Here is a 13,241-nt window from a genome sequence, read left to right on the forward strand (position 1 = left end):
GATAGATGCCCTTGAAATGAAATGGCCAAGGTTTGATCTGACTTTGCTGACTGGTATGAGCTCGTCTGGCTTGTGAAAGATGTGACAATGGGCTTGGAAATGGAAATGCTTTGTCACATGTATCCCCTGAAATACACATCACTGCAGTGACAAAGTGCTACGAGCCTTGAGTACACAATTCAAATACTGGTCAAACTAAGAATTAATTCATAAAAACTTTATTGCTACGTGAGCAAAACATTTCATTTCCTTTCAACTCAGTTACAGGTCAGTCACAAGTACACTACTGTGAATCATTCCCATTGAGAACTCGTCGTACCTGAAAATGTTACCACAGAAAAAAGTTAATTTGATGCACATTGAAATAAATATGAGGTACATTTTTGTCATTGCAAGTTCAGATCATCGTATATCAGTCTTACATTAACAGATCATTGCAGTCCCAGTAGAATGAAGACTCTACTGACCAATATAGAATTAACAAGTCCAATAAGTGCATATGTGGCAAACTTATATGGCACTTCAATTTCTCTCCTCCTCCTGGCACTCTCATCACTTTTTGGCACTCTGTACCATGAATATAACACCTGCAGACTCACTGCTTTCACTATCTGTCGAGTTGCCACTAATGCTGCAAATCCTAACAGGAAGCGTGTGAAGCCTTGGGCCAGTATTTTAGCCGTCAGTGCTGGCAGAGGTACAGGTAGCACCCCTTGGGGTTCAAAAGTCTGCCCAAGCCGCTCATTTGCCCAGTATCCCACGGAGCATCCAGCCCCTACTCCTAGAATGGTGATCGTATCTCCCCGCGTGGTGCTGTAATGGTCCAGCTCTGGGTATGTGTAGCTGAGGAAGAGGGTCAGTACCAACGCCACAATGGGGGAGATCTGGCTGGTGAGCTGGAAGTGGTCAAAGGTTTCCCAATAAGGATAGGTGAGGAACATGAGGACGGCTGAGATTAAAGCGCCACAGATCACATCCTGAAAGCAGAATAATTACAGTATTTTACCAAGAACATTTAAAGCCATAGTTACAAATTTGCGCATTTGTTTTCTTGCCAAGAATTAGATGAGAAGATTGATACTACTCTCACATCTGTCCATTAAATACAAGGCCACCGACAGCAGCCAGTTTATTTTATTATTAGCAGCCGGTTTACTAATTTATCTTAGATAAACTGGAAACGGGGAAACAGCTAGCCTGGCTCTATCCAAAGAAAACTAAATCCACCTAGCAGCACCTCTAAAGCTCATTAAACAATATGTTATATCGTGTGTTTAATCTGTAAAAGAGAAAAAGAGGGTGTAAAACTGACAGATTGTTTTTTTTTTTGGGGGTGCAGTAACTTTCCAAAGTCTTTTTGTCATGGTGAGGAGAAAGTTACTGCTCCCAGCCAAGATATTCTCTGGTATGTAAAACCCTGTAAAACCACACCCTTTTGTTTTTACATTTTTTTTTTTCACTGGTAAGCAATTTTCATGGATTCAGTTAGTCAATTAGAGAGCGTTGGAGGTGCTAGTAGGTGGATTTTGTTACCTTTATGCTAAGCTAAGTTAAACAGCTGCCGGTTGTAGCGTTATATTTAACAGACTATGGCTACTATTGCTTTAAATACATTATTTTTTGTGTAGTTAGCAAAAACATTGCTCCTAGGCCACCATGACAAATGTTATAAATGTGAACTTAAACATAACTGACCAATAAGTTGTAACAGTCACTTAATATTATGGCGTCAAGATTTTCAAATTAAGGCAACATAAAGTGCCTGCTGAATTAAAAGCCTTGGATCAATGCGTCAGCCAGACAGTTTAACCAGACACTGATATGAATAATGAATCCTGCGATGAGCTTCAAGGTTTTATGCTGTAGAATGTGTTTGTGTTTGTTTGGGTGGGGGGACTAGCTCACCAAAACTGAGTGCATGCCAGTGTAGAGACGGCTCAGACACACCAAGGATGACAATGTCACTGCTATCAGCAGACCCACCTCGAACTGGAACTGAGTCACAAAAACACACTCTTACACCACTAACCATCACACTGACAGATATGTAGATACCTAACACACACAATGACAAGTACCACTCACTGATGATGGTGATAAAAGATGAAATCTGTGAAAGTACAATTTTGTGTGTCACACACGCCTGAAATTCCTCACATTTTTCAGTGCAGACACAAAAACAGTTGCCGTCCTCTTCTTCTTTAAAACCTTTTCCCTCTTAGTTTGTGATCAAGTCATCCATTTGTCAATCCTCTTAATGTTGACGTGTAACTCCTCATTCTGCCACTTGTCCATTCTGCCTGGTTGATGTACTGCCTGTCATCAAGTCACTTGCTCCTTTATTCCTCTACTGTCTCCATCCTCTCTCCCCTCCCTCCTTTACCTATGGCGGCAGGTTTTGTTCCCCCCTCTATTTCAATAACAGTGAGAAGACAGGCCTTGTGTATTCATTCACCTCCTCCATCCTCCCCTCCTGTGCTCCCCTCCTCTCCTCCTCTCTGCCTTTTTTCCTGTGTCTTTTCCTGTCTTTTGCAGCTGGAAGCCTATTCACTGGTAGTTCATGAAGAGAGGTTTTTTTATGAATGGCCACAAAGGATGCCAAGGACAGGAGGGGGTCAATCTGTGATTGACTGTCATGACCTCCGACCTGCTCTGGGAACAGGGCGAGTTGCCCTGAGGCCTTGTGGCTATTCAGGAGCCTCTGCAACAGCTTGCTACTCATTTATAGCTATGCATGCTCTTTTCTTTCAGGGGAATCCTTGAGGAATTTCAGGCCACAGTTAAGTGCTCTACTGTACATGGGTTTCTCAGTGTTATTGAGATGATTTCTCTGACCTTGACAACAGCAATGTAAAAAAAATATGACGGAGAGCAAGCTGACATGATCTGACCACAAATCAGTCTGACAGCTGTAGAGACCATAAAATACTAACTGATGGACTTAGCATTCGCTCAGTTCATTAAAACACAGTGCTTGATTAAGATGATTGAGCCAGAGTTCTTTTTATTGACTTGGCAGTAGAGTGGGAGAGATAAAGAGGGGAAGAGCCAGGGGGAGGAGGGAGGTAGAGAGGTGGACTGACAGTCATTGACTCAGTCGAGTCCATCAGGAGACCAAACAGCAGCTTGATGGGTGCGGCTGATGGTGGCTGATGGTGACTGATGGTGACTGCTGGCCCCGCCCCTCCCTGCCCATTGTCCAACAGCTCAGACAGGACTCACTGATGGACAGCGGGGCCACTCCCTTCATCCCACTCAGCTACCAGCAAGCTGCCATCCACAGGCTCCGAGTGCCTCAACTTTAACTTCATTCAACTGTTTGACTTGAGAGAAGCTGCTCATTTAGAGAGACTAATTTAACACTTACCGGTGCCTTGCTAAACTTAAAGGAATCCATAAAATTCAATGGCAAATTAATAGCACTGTTATTGAGATACCTAGTGTCAGAATTGCAGTTCAACACCCACTTAGCCTGTGCTTCCTAACTCTAATCAGGCAGAAGTAGATCATTTACAGTCAGTTATGGTAATATCATGTTTCATAGTAATGAGCAGTATAACTTTTAATCAGATTCATGCACTAAATGAAAATTCAAGGGATCACAAAAATGTGTAGAGTTCATCCTGAGGGGAACATGAACGTCATTTCTCGGCAATCTGTCCAGTAGTTCTTGGGACATTTCACTAAAAATCATAATGTCAAAGTCATGGTGAGACTAGAATAAAAGCCAGGGAATCACCAAGTCAGTAGGATTCACTCTGTGTGGACCATGAATGTCTGTACAAAATGTCGTGTCAATCCATCTAGTGGATGAGATTTTTTACCTCATAAGGGAAAACTTTGACTTGCTAGTGTCAATAAATGTACCAAATTTCATGGAATGCCATCAAATAGTTGCCAAAACATTTCACTTAAAACAAAAACCTAATTATTTCTTAAAATAAAATTGTGACCTCATGATGGAGCTTACGATGGAACCATGGTGCTGGTTCCTTAGGGAACTGTACCAAATTTCATGGAAATCTACCCAATAGTTATTGAGACATTTCACTCAAAACCACAAATGTCAGCCTCATGGTGGCTTTAGAGGTAAAGTGAGGGGGACCACCAAGTCAGAAGGCTTCATCCTCTGGGAACCATAACTGTACAAAGTTTCCCTTCAATTTATCCAGTAGTTGTTGACATATATCAGTCTGGGCCATAGCGGTGGACCAACCAACCGAGCAACGTTGTAACCACAGACCAACACTGCTAGTGTAGCTAAAATCTAACCTCAAAGTTGCACTTAGTAGCTTTTAAGCTTTTAATCATATCTCACTGTCTTCTTTAACATTGAGGTGGCTCCTGTGTCATCGCGAGGGGAGGGGAACCCCTGTGGAGGTTCAAGATTGGTCTTTGGAGTTGGATGTGGATGGTCTCCTTGATCTTCCTCCGCCATCCACTGACTTTTGGTTTGATGACTTCAACCCATTCCTGGCTTATGCTGTGACCTGCTTTGGACTTGAGCCAGCTCCATTTGCTGATGAAAACTGCTGGATGCAGTTGAAAGCTCAGAAAAGCTGGTTTGAGTTTAGATTATTTTGCTACACTTTTAACAATAACTATGTAATATGATGTTGTCATATGTAAGCAGGTACTGTAGCTCACAACAGCCAAGACTACTGTTGAGATGGTTTACTGTCTTTAATCACACCTATCAGCGTTGCTCACCTGTATCCTCAACGGGGCACTTAGTAAAAAGGTGAAGGAGATGGCGGTGGCAGCCATGGCGTGGGTCGAGGGCAGACCGTATTCTGCGTCGACGCGAGTCTCCAGCTTAACCACAGGGGGCGAGAGAGGGCGAGGCAGCTTCAGCACATCCTTCATCACCTGGCCTACATACATCACCAACTAAGAGAGAAGATAGCGTACATGTCTCTTAGAGGCAGGGTCCCACCAGATATCTGTTATATTCAGATGCCATTTTTATTCTATTATCATAGTTTTATCAATTGTATCTGTCGTTTTTAGCAAATTTCACATACATTTGCATAAAATCTGTGTAAAGAAAAAACAATTTGAAATAGTCTGTTTTTTTTGTAGTGCTTAAATAGAGCCATTATGAAAATTTTCTGGTGCAGGCAAACCGTATTTAACACTTTACTTATGCTTAAACATCTAAAAAGACTACAGAAAAGTACTGCAGTGTGCTGGCAACAAATGCAGAAATTGGAGATGGAGGAAGATGATAATAAAATAATGAGAAGATGAAGTAAAATCCTGATTAGACTATGCTCTTAAACTAACCACACTCTCTCATGAATAAGTAATCACCCTTGCATCTCAACAAAAAAAAAGAAAGGGAGGAAGACAAAACTGTACAAGGGATGGAGACTCACCCTGGAATAAAGTGCAAATGCTGCAATTGTAAAGTAACAAAACAACTATTATAAGAAACTGAGAATTGAAGAAGGCCGGGTTTGCTGACACAGCGTCTTCAGCTGGAGCGGAGTGAGAAAGAGGTCTCTTGACATGATGACACAGTCAATGCAAGGTGTGTGTGTGTGGTGGTGATGTATAGGTAGTGGTGTGTGTGTGTGTGTGTGTATATCCTGCCAAATGTGCTTCCTATTCTATTTCATGAGATCCCCAGTGGCCCTTGGAGGGGCAGCCTGCTCCAGCTCCAGGTTTATTTAAAGCTCTGCCTTGTATATTTAATGAATGGCTGTCTTAGCAAGGAGAAGGGAGGGAGCACACAGAGAGGGAGCAGGACACTAATGTGTGTGTTTAAGGGAGAGAATAGAGAGGTTGTTATTACCATCTCTACTAACATTGTAATCAGAAAATGTTTGTTACCATGGCAATTGAGATATAAAAGTATGTTTACTGACTCACTGTTATTGAAGCAACTTGTAGAGACACAGAGGAAAGCAGATAGAGAGGTAAAGAAAGTGAAAGAGGCAGATAAGAAAATTAAAATACACAAAATGGCCAAAAATATGTGGACACCAGAACAGTACACTCTCTCTTTCCAAACCAGGGGAATTAATAGGCTACTATAACTTTCTAAAAGATTTACCTGAAGGTTGGACAAGAATATTGAATGTGGCTGCATAGATTTGCTCCCATTCAGCCATAAGAGCATTAGTGGGGTCCGACACTGACACTGAGTGATAAGGCCTGACCCACAGCCAGCATTGTAGTTCACCCCAAAGGTGTTTGATGGAATTTAGGTCGGGGCTTTGCGCAGCTGAGTCAGGTTCTGAAGCGCCAAATTGAGAAAACCATTTCTTAATGGACATGGCTATGTGCACAGTGGTGTTGTCGTGTTGCAAAAGGAAAGGGCCTTCACCTAACTGTGGCCAAAATGTTGTCTAAAATATTGTATGTTGCATAGGATTTCCCTTAAAGAAATAGTGAGACATTTTGGTAAACAGTTCATTGCTTTCTTGTTAGGAGTTACATGAGAAAAATCAAAACCACTCTCATGTCTGTGCTGTGTGTGGAGCTGGAGTAAGGACATATTTAGCTTAGGTTAGCATAAAGAGTGGAGCAGGGGCAGTGGGAAAAAGCTTGCCTGGCTTCCTTTAAAGTTCATATATACGCCTAATAGCACCTCTACAGCTCATGAACGCATTGTATTTTGTTTGCCTAATCTGTACACAAACAAAAATGTAACAAGACCGGCGTCTACAGGCGTGTTAGCGACCCTTTGAGGCAGAGCAGTGCTACTTTGACAAAGCATTGCTTTGAGCTAAATGCTAATGTTAGCACGCGTCATGGTCACAATGACAATGCATTGATGCTGATCTTTAGAAGGAATAATGTCATATTTATCATCCTATTGTTACCATGCTAATTAGCAATAAAGTTTAGGCAGATGGGAATGTAAGCTGGTCATAAATCAATGTACTGGACAATTTCTAGTTTACCCTGATGACAGGCTGGTTAGAAATGTCCATTTATGGTTAACTGGAGAATTATTTGTTTTAAGTCATTCTTGAAGGACAGCAGGTTAGCTCCCCACCTATGTTTTTTTTAAACAGTGATAACCTGTAGATAACCTGTTTTCCTAAGACAAGTAGTTACGCCACTTAACTCCCCTAGTATTTGGTTTATGACCAAATGACATTCCTGTCAGCCTCAACTGTTCTTTAGTCCTTAGTGCTAATTGGCAAAAGTTATGATGCTAACATGCAAAACTAAGATAGGAAACATGAAATAAATCAGCACATTAACAGTACCATTGTGAGCATGTTAGCATGCTAATGTTAGCATTTAGCTCAATGACTGTCCACATACTTTTGGCCACCGTAGGTTGAGAGGTAGAAAGTAATCTAAATGAGCAGTAATAAGGGAGCGAACGACATGAAACCTTCCAACAATAATGTTTGATTCTTTCAAAACGCTAAATCTCCCTTTTCCATCTCTCTTTGTCCTCTTGTCATGTCTGAAAGTACATTTTATTTTTCCAATATTTGCATATACCTACTCTGTACACACACATGCCCAGATAGAAAAACTGGAGCCATGAAGGGGACAATAAACAGAGGACTGACAATGGCATACCCATTTAGCAGATCTGATCCCATTCATTCACCAAGACTGTGTATTCATACAAGCCATGTAGTGTACACATTATTCACTAGAGCCCCCCCCCACCCCCCCCCACCCCCACTTCACGTACAGACAATGAATCTGCCTATCAGCTTGAATAATATGACAACCCCCCTCCGCCCCCTGCCTGCAACTTCAACACAAACATCATATTTCAACGGCCTCCAGTAAAGCCATCACGCCAGTGTTCCATTGGTGTCTCTGTAAGAATCATCAAAGGACTGACCCAGGGACAGCCTGGTGACATAAAGGGAAGAGTTAAAGACAGGTCCACACACACAGATAGTAGCACTGGAGTGCGCCTGTTTTCTAATGAATGAGTGTATTGATCGAGGCCAGAGCAGCTTTGGACCTTGATCTGTCAACATGTGTATCAGAGTGAGTGAAGTGTGTGAGACTGTGTGTCTGTATGTGTAGGGAAGGCTATTGCACAGGTCACTGTTTGAATGGAGAAAGGACACAAGATGTCTGTTTTGTTCTACAGTGACATGATTAATTGCTGGCGTGGTTACTAGTTTATATTTTTGCGATGCCTCCCAACAGGCCAGTGGCCACCAATGTACTGCAAAATAAAGTTATATTTTGGGAGTCATGCTGCTACCCACTCTCATCTAAGGATAAGTATTTTCTGCACATAAGTAAGAGCTCCACCATAATATCACTGTAGAGCCCATACGCCAAATCCCCAGAGCATGGTTACTGTTTTTTACAGTGGTAACCTTAAAAAGGCAGCAGAATCTGTTGTTTATCTGGGGGCCAGTTTTAGAGTTGAGCTTACCGACTTACAATTCTCTGGTGTTCTTCTAAAAACTTGAATGTTGTTGATTTGCTGAGTATGCCTTCATTTTTACATGAATACAATAATTCACCCATTTTCATTTATAGCCCATGTTTTGTTAATAATTTTTGTTCTGGTTATTTTAAATCACTTTGAACTCATCGGATAACAAGACTAAAGCTGTGTCCCAATTCCATACCAAATACTAATTCTAAGCAGGTTTCGAGTATGGTTTTGAATACAGTTTGACTGATAGTTTAGTACTGTATGTTGGTTTCTTGTTTAGTTACTGCAAAAACAGTGTACTATAAAGCTTAGAATATAGCATATACTGTATACAATTAGTATGTAGTATGGAACTGGGACACAGCATAAGAGTCTCAAGAGCCAGTGGCTCTGTAAGGCTGTACTTTGGCACAGCAGTGCTTCGTGCTAGATGCTAACACATGGATATTTTCTGATGTCCAGCCTCCCTCACTGATGTCTGATCCAGAAATGACAGAGGCCATACAGCTGAAAAAGTTTTGTCCTCTGAGAATAAAGTGACTTTTTGTCATTGAATGTGACCCTCTTCTGTCATCATTACTGCATACAATTTAAGGTAACACAGCAATGTTCCCTAATGTGGTGGAAACTCTACATGCTTCTTTCTAAACATACTTTATGTCTTAGTGTATTCCCTTTGCGTCTTTATGTAAAAGAACAACTTGAGGTTTTTGATATTCCAAACAGCAAAGTAGGTGTATGATTTGCATAATACAACACTATAATTATACCATACAACACTGCTATGTAATTCATGACCATATGGTTAATGACAGTCATTGTCTTCTAAGTCAACCAAAGTCACCATGCAAGTAAAGACAACAGAGTAGTGAAGGACACAAAGGTACATGTGTGTATAATGTGTGTGTGTGTGTGTGTCATTCATGGGCCTGTAATGTGTTTGCTCACGCATGTCTTAATTTGCATGGATGCACTTCAATCGTTGGTTTGAGGGGCTGCCAGAGTGAGAGAGAGAGAGAGAGAGAGAGAGAGAGTAGAGAAGAGAGAGTGCACAGCCCTCCATGAACCTTAGATAACTCCAGCCGCACAATGGCAGGGTGCTGTTAGAAGTTCGAAGTGCGGGGTGATGCACCCCGAGGGCTGACAGACCAAATGGTCGGTCCAGAGAGGGGGAAAGCTCAGAACGATGATGAGGCCAATAAAACACTCTGCTGGTTAGACCTAGGGGGAGGAGAACACAGAGTAAAGCTGGTAATGTCTAACTAGAGGGAGGGCAATGAGTGTGTTTAGCAGGCGAGATGGGGAGTGTGAACATGTGTGTGTGTGTGTTGGCGTTTATATGTATTTGAAAGGAGTTCACACAGGGGCCTGGTGCAGCCAGGATGCCAGAAGAATGGGATCTCTTCCCCTGGGGGGCCAAACAAGGGGTTCAGACACAGGGCAGTCACCAAGCGCTCGGGGCAGGGACACAAAGGGCACAAAAACACATTGCCCATCACACACACTCTACAGGAGGGAGGGTGTATGGCTGTCTGTGTCTGTCTGTGTCTCTACAAGTGTCAAAAACACTCATTCTGGGATCACATTTGACATGTTTTTAGGGTCTCTTGTCGTAATGCGCTGGGTTCTTTCAGAATAAACATCTAAAGGGGAGATCTCTGCAACTTTTTTTCACTGGTGTATCCTCATGTGTGGCCTCAAAACCATGTCAGGGGCCCCCGTCAGGCTGGCCCCAGTGGCCCCCAAGCCTGGGGATATATAGGCATGGTGGTGTCAGAGACAGGCCACTGGAGGGGGAGAAGGATGAAAGGGAGGTTGAAAGGTGAAGAGAGGGAAACAGAACAGCAGAGAGAAGAGAGATGGCATTGTGTAGGAGACGGACATCAGAATGAAGACTTGCAGTTTTTGCACACTAAGTGGGTCTGACGGACATGTACACACACAGATTCTCTCTCTAGCTTACAGTCCACATGTTGACGAGGCGTCGGCACAGGAACGGGTCCAGGTTCCAGTGTATGCAGGGCAGACAGGTGATGTAGAAGATTTCATGACCCAGGCCTGACGAGAACAGGAAGAGAAAGTGCAGCAGCCAGTTCCTCACCTCATACTGAGGCCTGCTGCATCCCTGCAGAGAATAAACGCCTATCAATAAACAAAGTATGACGGAACCAGGTGTCTACAGATGGTTCCTGGAGCTAAATCAGATTTAGATGAGAGATTAGACCTCCCAGCTAACCTTGCACTCACACCCTTTGTTGGCATCACCTTTTTTTTTTTTGCAGCTTCTTTACATTACATTTAATCATTTTTACCAGCGAGCAAGTCAAAATCAATAGGATTTCTTCACTCAGCTGCTTAAGAGGGCATACACACTAATGCCAAACACAGGCTACGATGGTCATCATCTTGTGTAGCATAAAGATCCTGCTTTTCAGGGAGCCCGCCAGCAGTTTAATGCTGCACTTCAATAAAGGTAGCCGACTCACAAGAGGCAGAGACAGACAGATTTAATCTCAAATTTAATTTTGAGATTAAACCCTCTGCTGCTTTAATGTCAAAGTTAAAGCAGCAGAGGCGGAGATATCCTGACTTTTAGTCTTGAATATGGGTCAAGCCCCAAATAACAAACAAACAAAAAAAAAATCCCACCATATTTCTCATAATGCAACGGGTTAGCATCTTTCTCTAGACCTCAATGGCCTCCAAAACGCCCACTTCTTTCAAACCCCACACCTCAAAAATGTTGTCACTTTCTATTCAAACCTAGACCATTTAAAATTGCCATTTGCTCCTACCATATAGGAGAAATATATTACACTACTGGAGCTCCATGAGCATGTTCAAAAAAAAAAAAAAAAATCTAATCAAAAAATGGAAAACAATGTCCATGCTCCATGCCTTCCTATAGGTACCTCACTGACATGATCATGGAACCCTTAATTCTTAAACCAGAATCTCACTTGACTGCATTTTTACTTTAACGGCCTTAATTAATTGTTTGCCTGTGAAAAGGGAGACCGAAGAATGTAAACATCCCACACAGCTCGTCTCTGTGCAGATGAGAATCCAGCGGCTGACAGGGACACCCAGACAAACGAGAAAAGCCAGTCACACTTTGTTCTGCATAATCTCTAAATAAAACTTTTGGTGTTTGTTTTGTTCGTAAACGATTTCATCTAGTAACCCTGTTGTGTGTGTGTGCTTCAACTTTCACTGCCTATTTTTCAAGAGTTCCACGGCAGTGTCCTAAAATAAGGGTCAGCTAGAGCTCCAGTACCAATACACTGTTCATTTATTTCTTCTAAATGGGAGTCAAAAGATAAAAAGGGTCCATCAGTCTTAAAAGTAGGTTTTAAGGTTCAATGCACTTACATACACTACTGAGAGAGGCAACTTTTGAAGTAAACGACTTACACCAACGGCACATGCATTCTCTTTGTATTTATAGTTTGAGTTGTTGTTTTGGTGGTCCCATCTTCCCCTCCGCTGTCCACGTGGTTCGTCGGCGCGGAGCGGGGTTCCCATAGGGGCGCGCCTCCTCCCCGGGCTGTGATGCGCGGCTTCCACGAGGAAGAGTCCGCATCGTCTCTGGAACCGGGCCACAAGCCCTGGGTCGTGGAGGTAAGCCAAGAGCTCCAGCGTGTCAGGTGAAGCAGGCAGGAGCGCAGGAGCGAGCTGCTGGGGATTTTTTCTCTGGGCAGGAGAGGTAATGGAGGCAGATATCTGCCCGGGCAGGGCGCATCCCAAGGGGCAGGGCACAGAGCCGTGTACAGGTGCGCGCAGGGGGCGGGGCTGGAAGGGGGGCGGACCTGTGGGCCTGCGTGGTGGAGCCTAGTCCGGCCTTTACTCTGGGGTGGGTCGGCTGCTACCACGAGCTGTGTGCAGGATGCGGAAGGGGGAGGTTTATTGCAACTAGCAGATCACGCGGGGAGCTTATGTCGTTACATTGTTGACGACAGTCGGCGATGTAGAAGGTAGGCTTAGAAAGAAAGTAGGCAGTCCAGTGGTCCGAAACCCGGCCGATATGGGAGTCACTTCCGTCGTTCGACATGAGAAATAATGATAATTGACAGCATGGAAGCAAATTAGAGAGCTAAGAGTGTAACTTTAATCTGCACAGGTCAATCCGCATTTAAACATTTTGGGCACAAAGCACAAATCTCGCTTTTTTCCTGAATCACTGTCATCTCTGTCTCATGGCCCTCTGATCCTGGGTTCACGCCGGCCAAGACCCAGCTGATGCGCTACAATACATGGGTGCACTGACTCTGTGTCCGTGTTTGAAAGATGAACAACATCAAATACCTTGCCACTTTGGCTGCAGGTAAAAAGGAAGGGTCAACTGTACAATGAAACTGTGGCTATCCACCATGAATCAGCATCGTGGTGAGGAAGCTTTAGATTGGGATGAACGGGCTTGAAGCTCTAAGAGGTGTGTTCTGGAGTCGAACAGCTGTTGCCGCTCACCTCCCAGCAACATTCAGTAGGCCAAGCGTTTACCACAGTTAGAACAAAGTCTTACAGCAGCAGCATCTTCCTTTATAGCTGCACAGGAAGGCCAACTTGAAGTTCTCCCTGCCCATCATTCAGACTAGTAGCTCTTACGGTGCATCAGTGGTGATCCAGACGAAGAGCGAAGGACAGTTCTCCTCTCACCATTATGATGCCCACCATGTATGAAAGAATGCAATGTGATGTAGACAGTTATCACAGTAATTCGTGCATGCACAAATCTGATCTGTGGGCTGCTATGTTGGTCTGAGGGGATTCCGACATGATAATGTTTAGTAAAGCGTGGTAGCCAGTATCAACTTATAACTTCGGACCGCTCGTTTGATATGGTAGGTGCACCTGTGGCACC

The 13,241-nt window shown here is 43.4% G+C and overlaps 1 protein-coding gene across 1 annotated transcript; it reads right to left on the reverse strand.

Annotated features, from left to right (window-relative positions):
- Window positions 1-224: 224 nt before the first annotated feature.
- Window positions 225-12,963, reverse strand: sgpp2 (sphingosine-1-phosphate phosphatase 2). The gene is made up of 6 exons (XM_040131215.1): window positions 12,903-12,963; window positions 11,795-12,189; window positions 10,344-10,505; window positions 4,711-4,890; window positions 1,906-1,995; window positions 225-977 (listed from the first exon to the last, which is right to left on the reverse strand). Exons 1-6 carry the CDS (start codon window positions 12,961-12,963, stop codon window positions 432-434), a joined length of 1,434 nt encoding a protein of 477 aa, XP_039987149.1. The 3' UTR covers window positions 225-431.
- Between the last annotated feature and the right edge of the window lie 278 nt (window positions 12,964-13,241).

This window comes from Xiphias gladius, chromosome 7 (genome assembly GCF_016859285.1).
Source record: "Xiphias gladius isolate SHS-SW01 ecotype Sanya breed wild chromosome 7, ASM1685928v1, whole genome shotgun sequence".
In the NCBI taxonomy this organism is placed as follows: Eukaryota; Metazoa; Chordata; class Actinopteri; order Istiophoriformes; family Xiphiidae; genus Xiphias; species Xiphias gladius.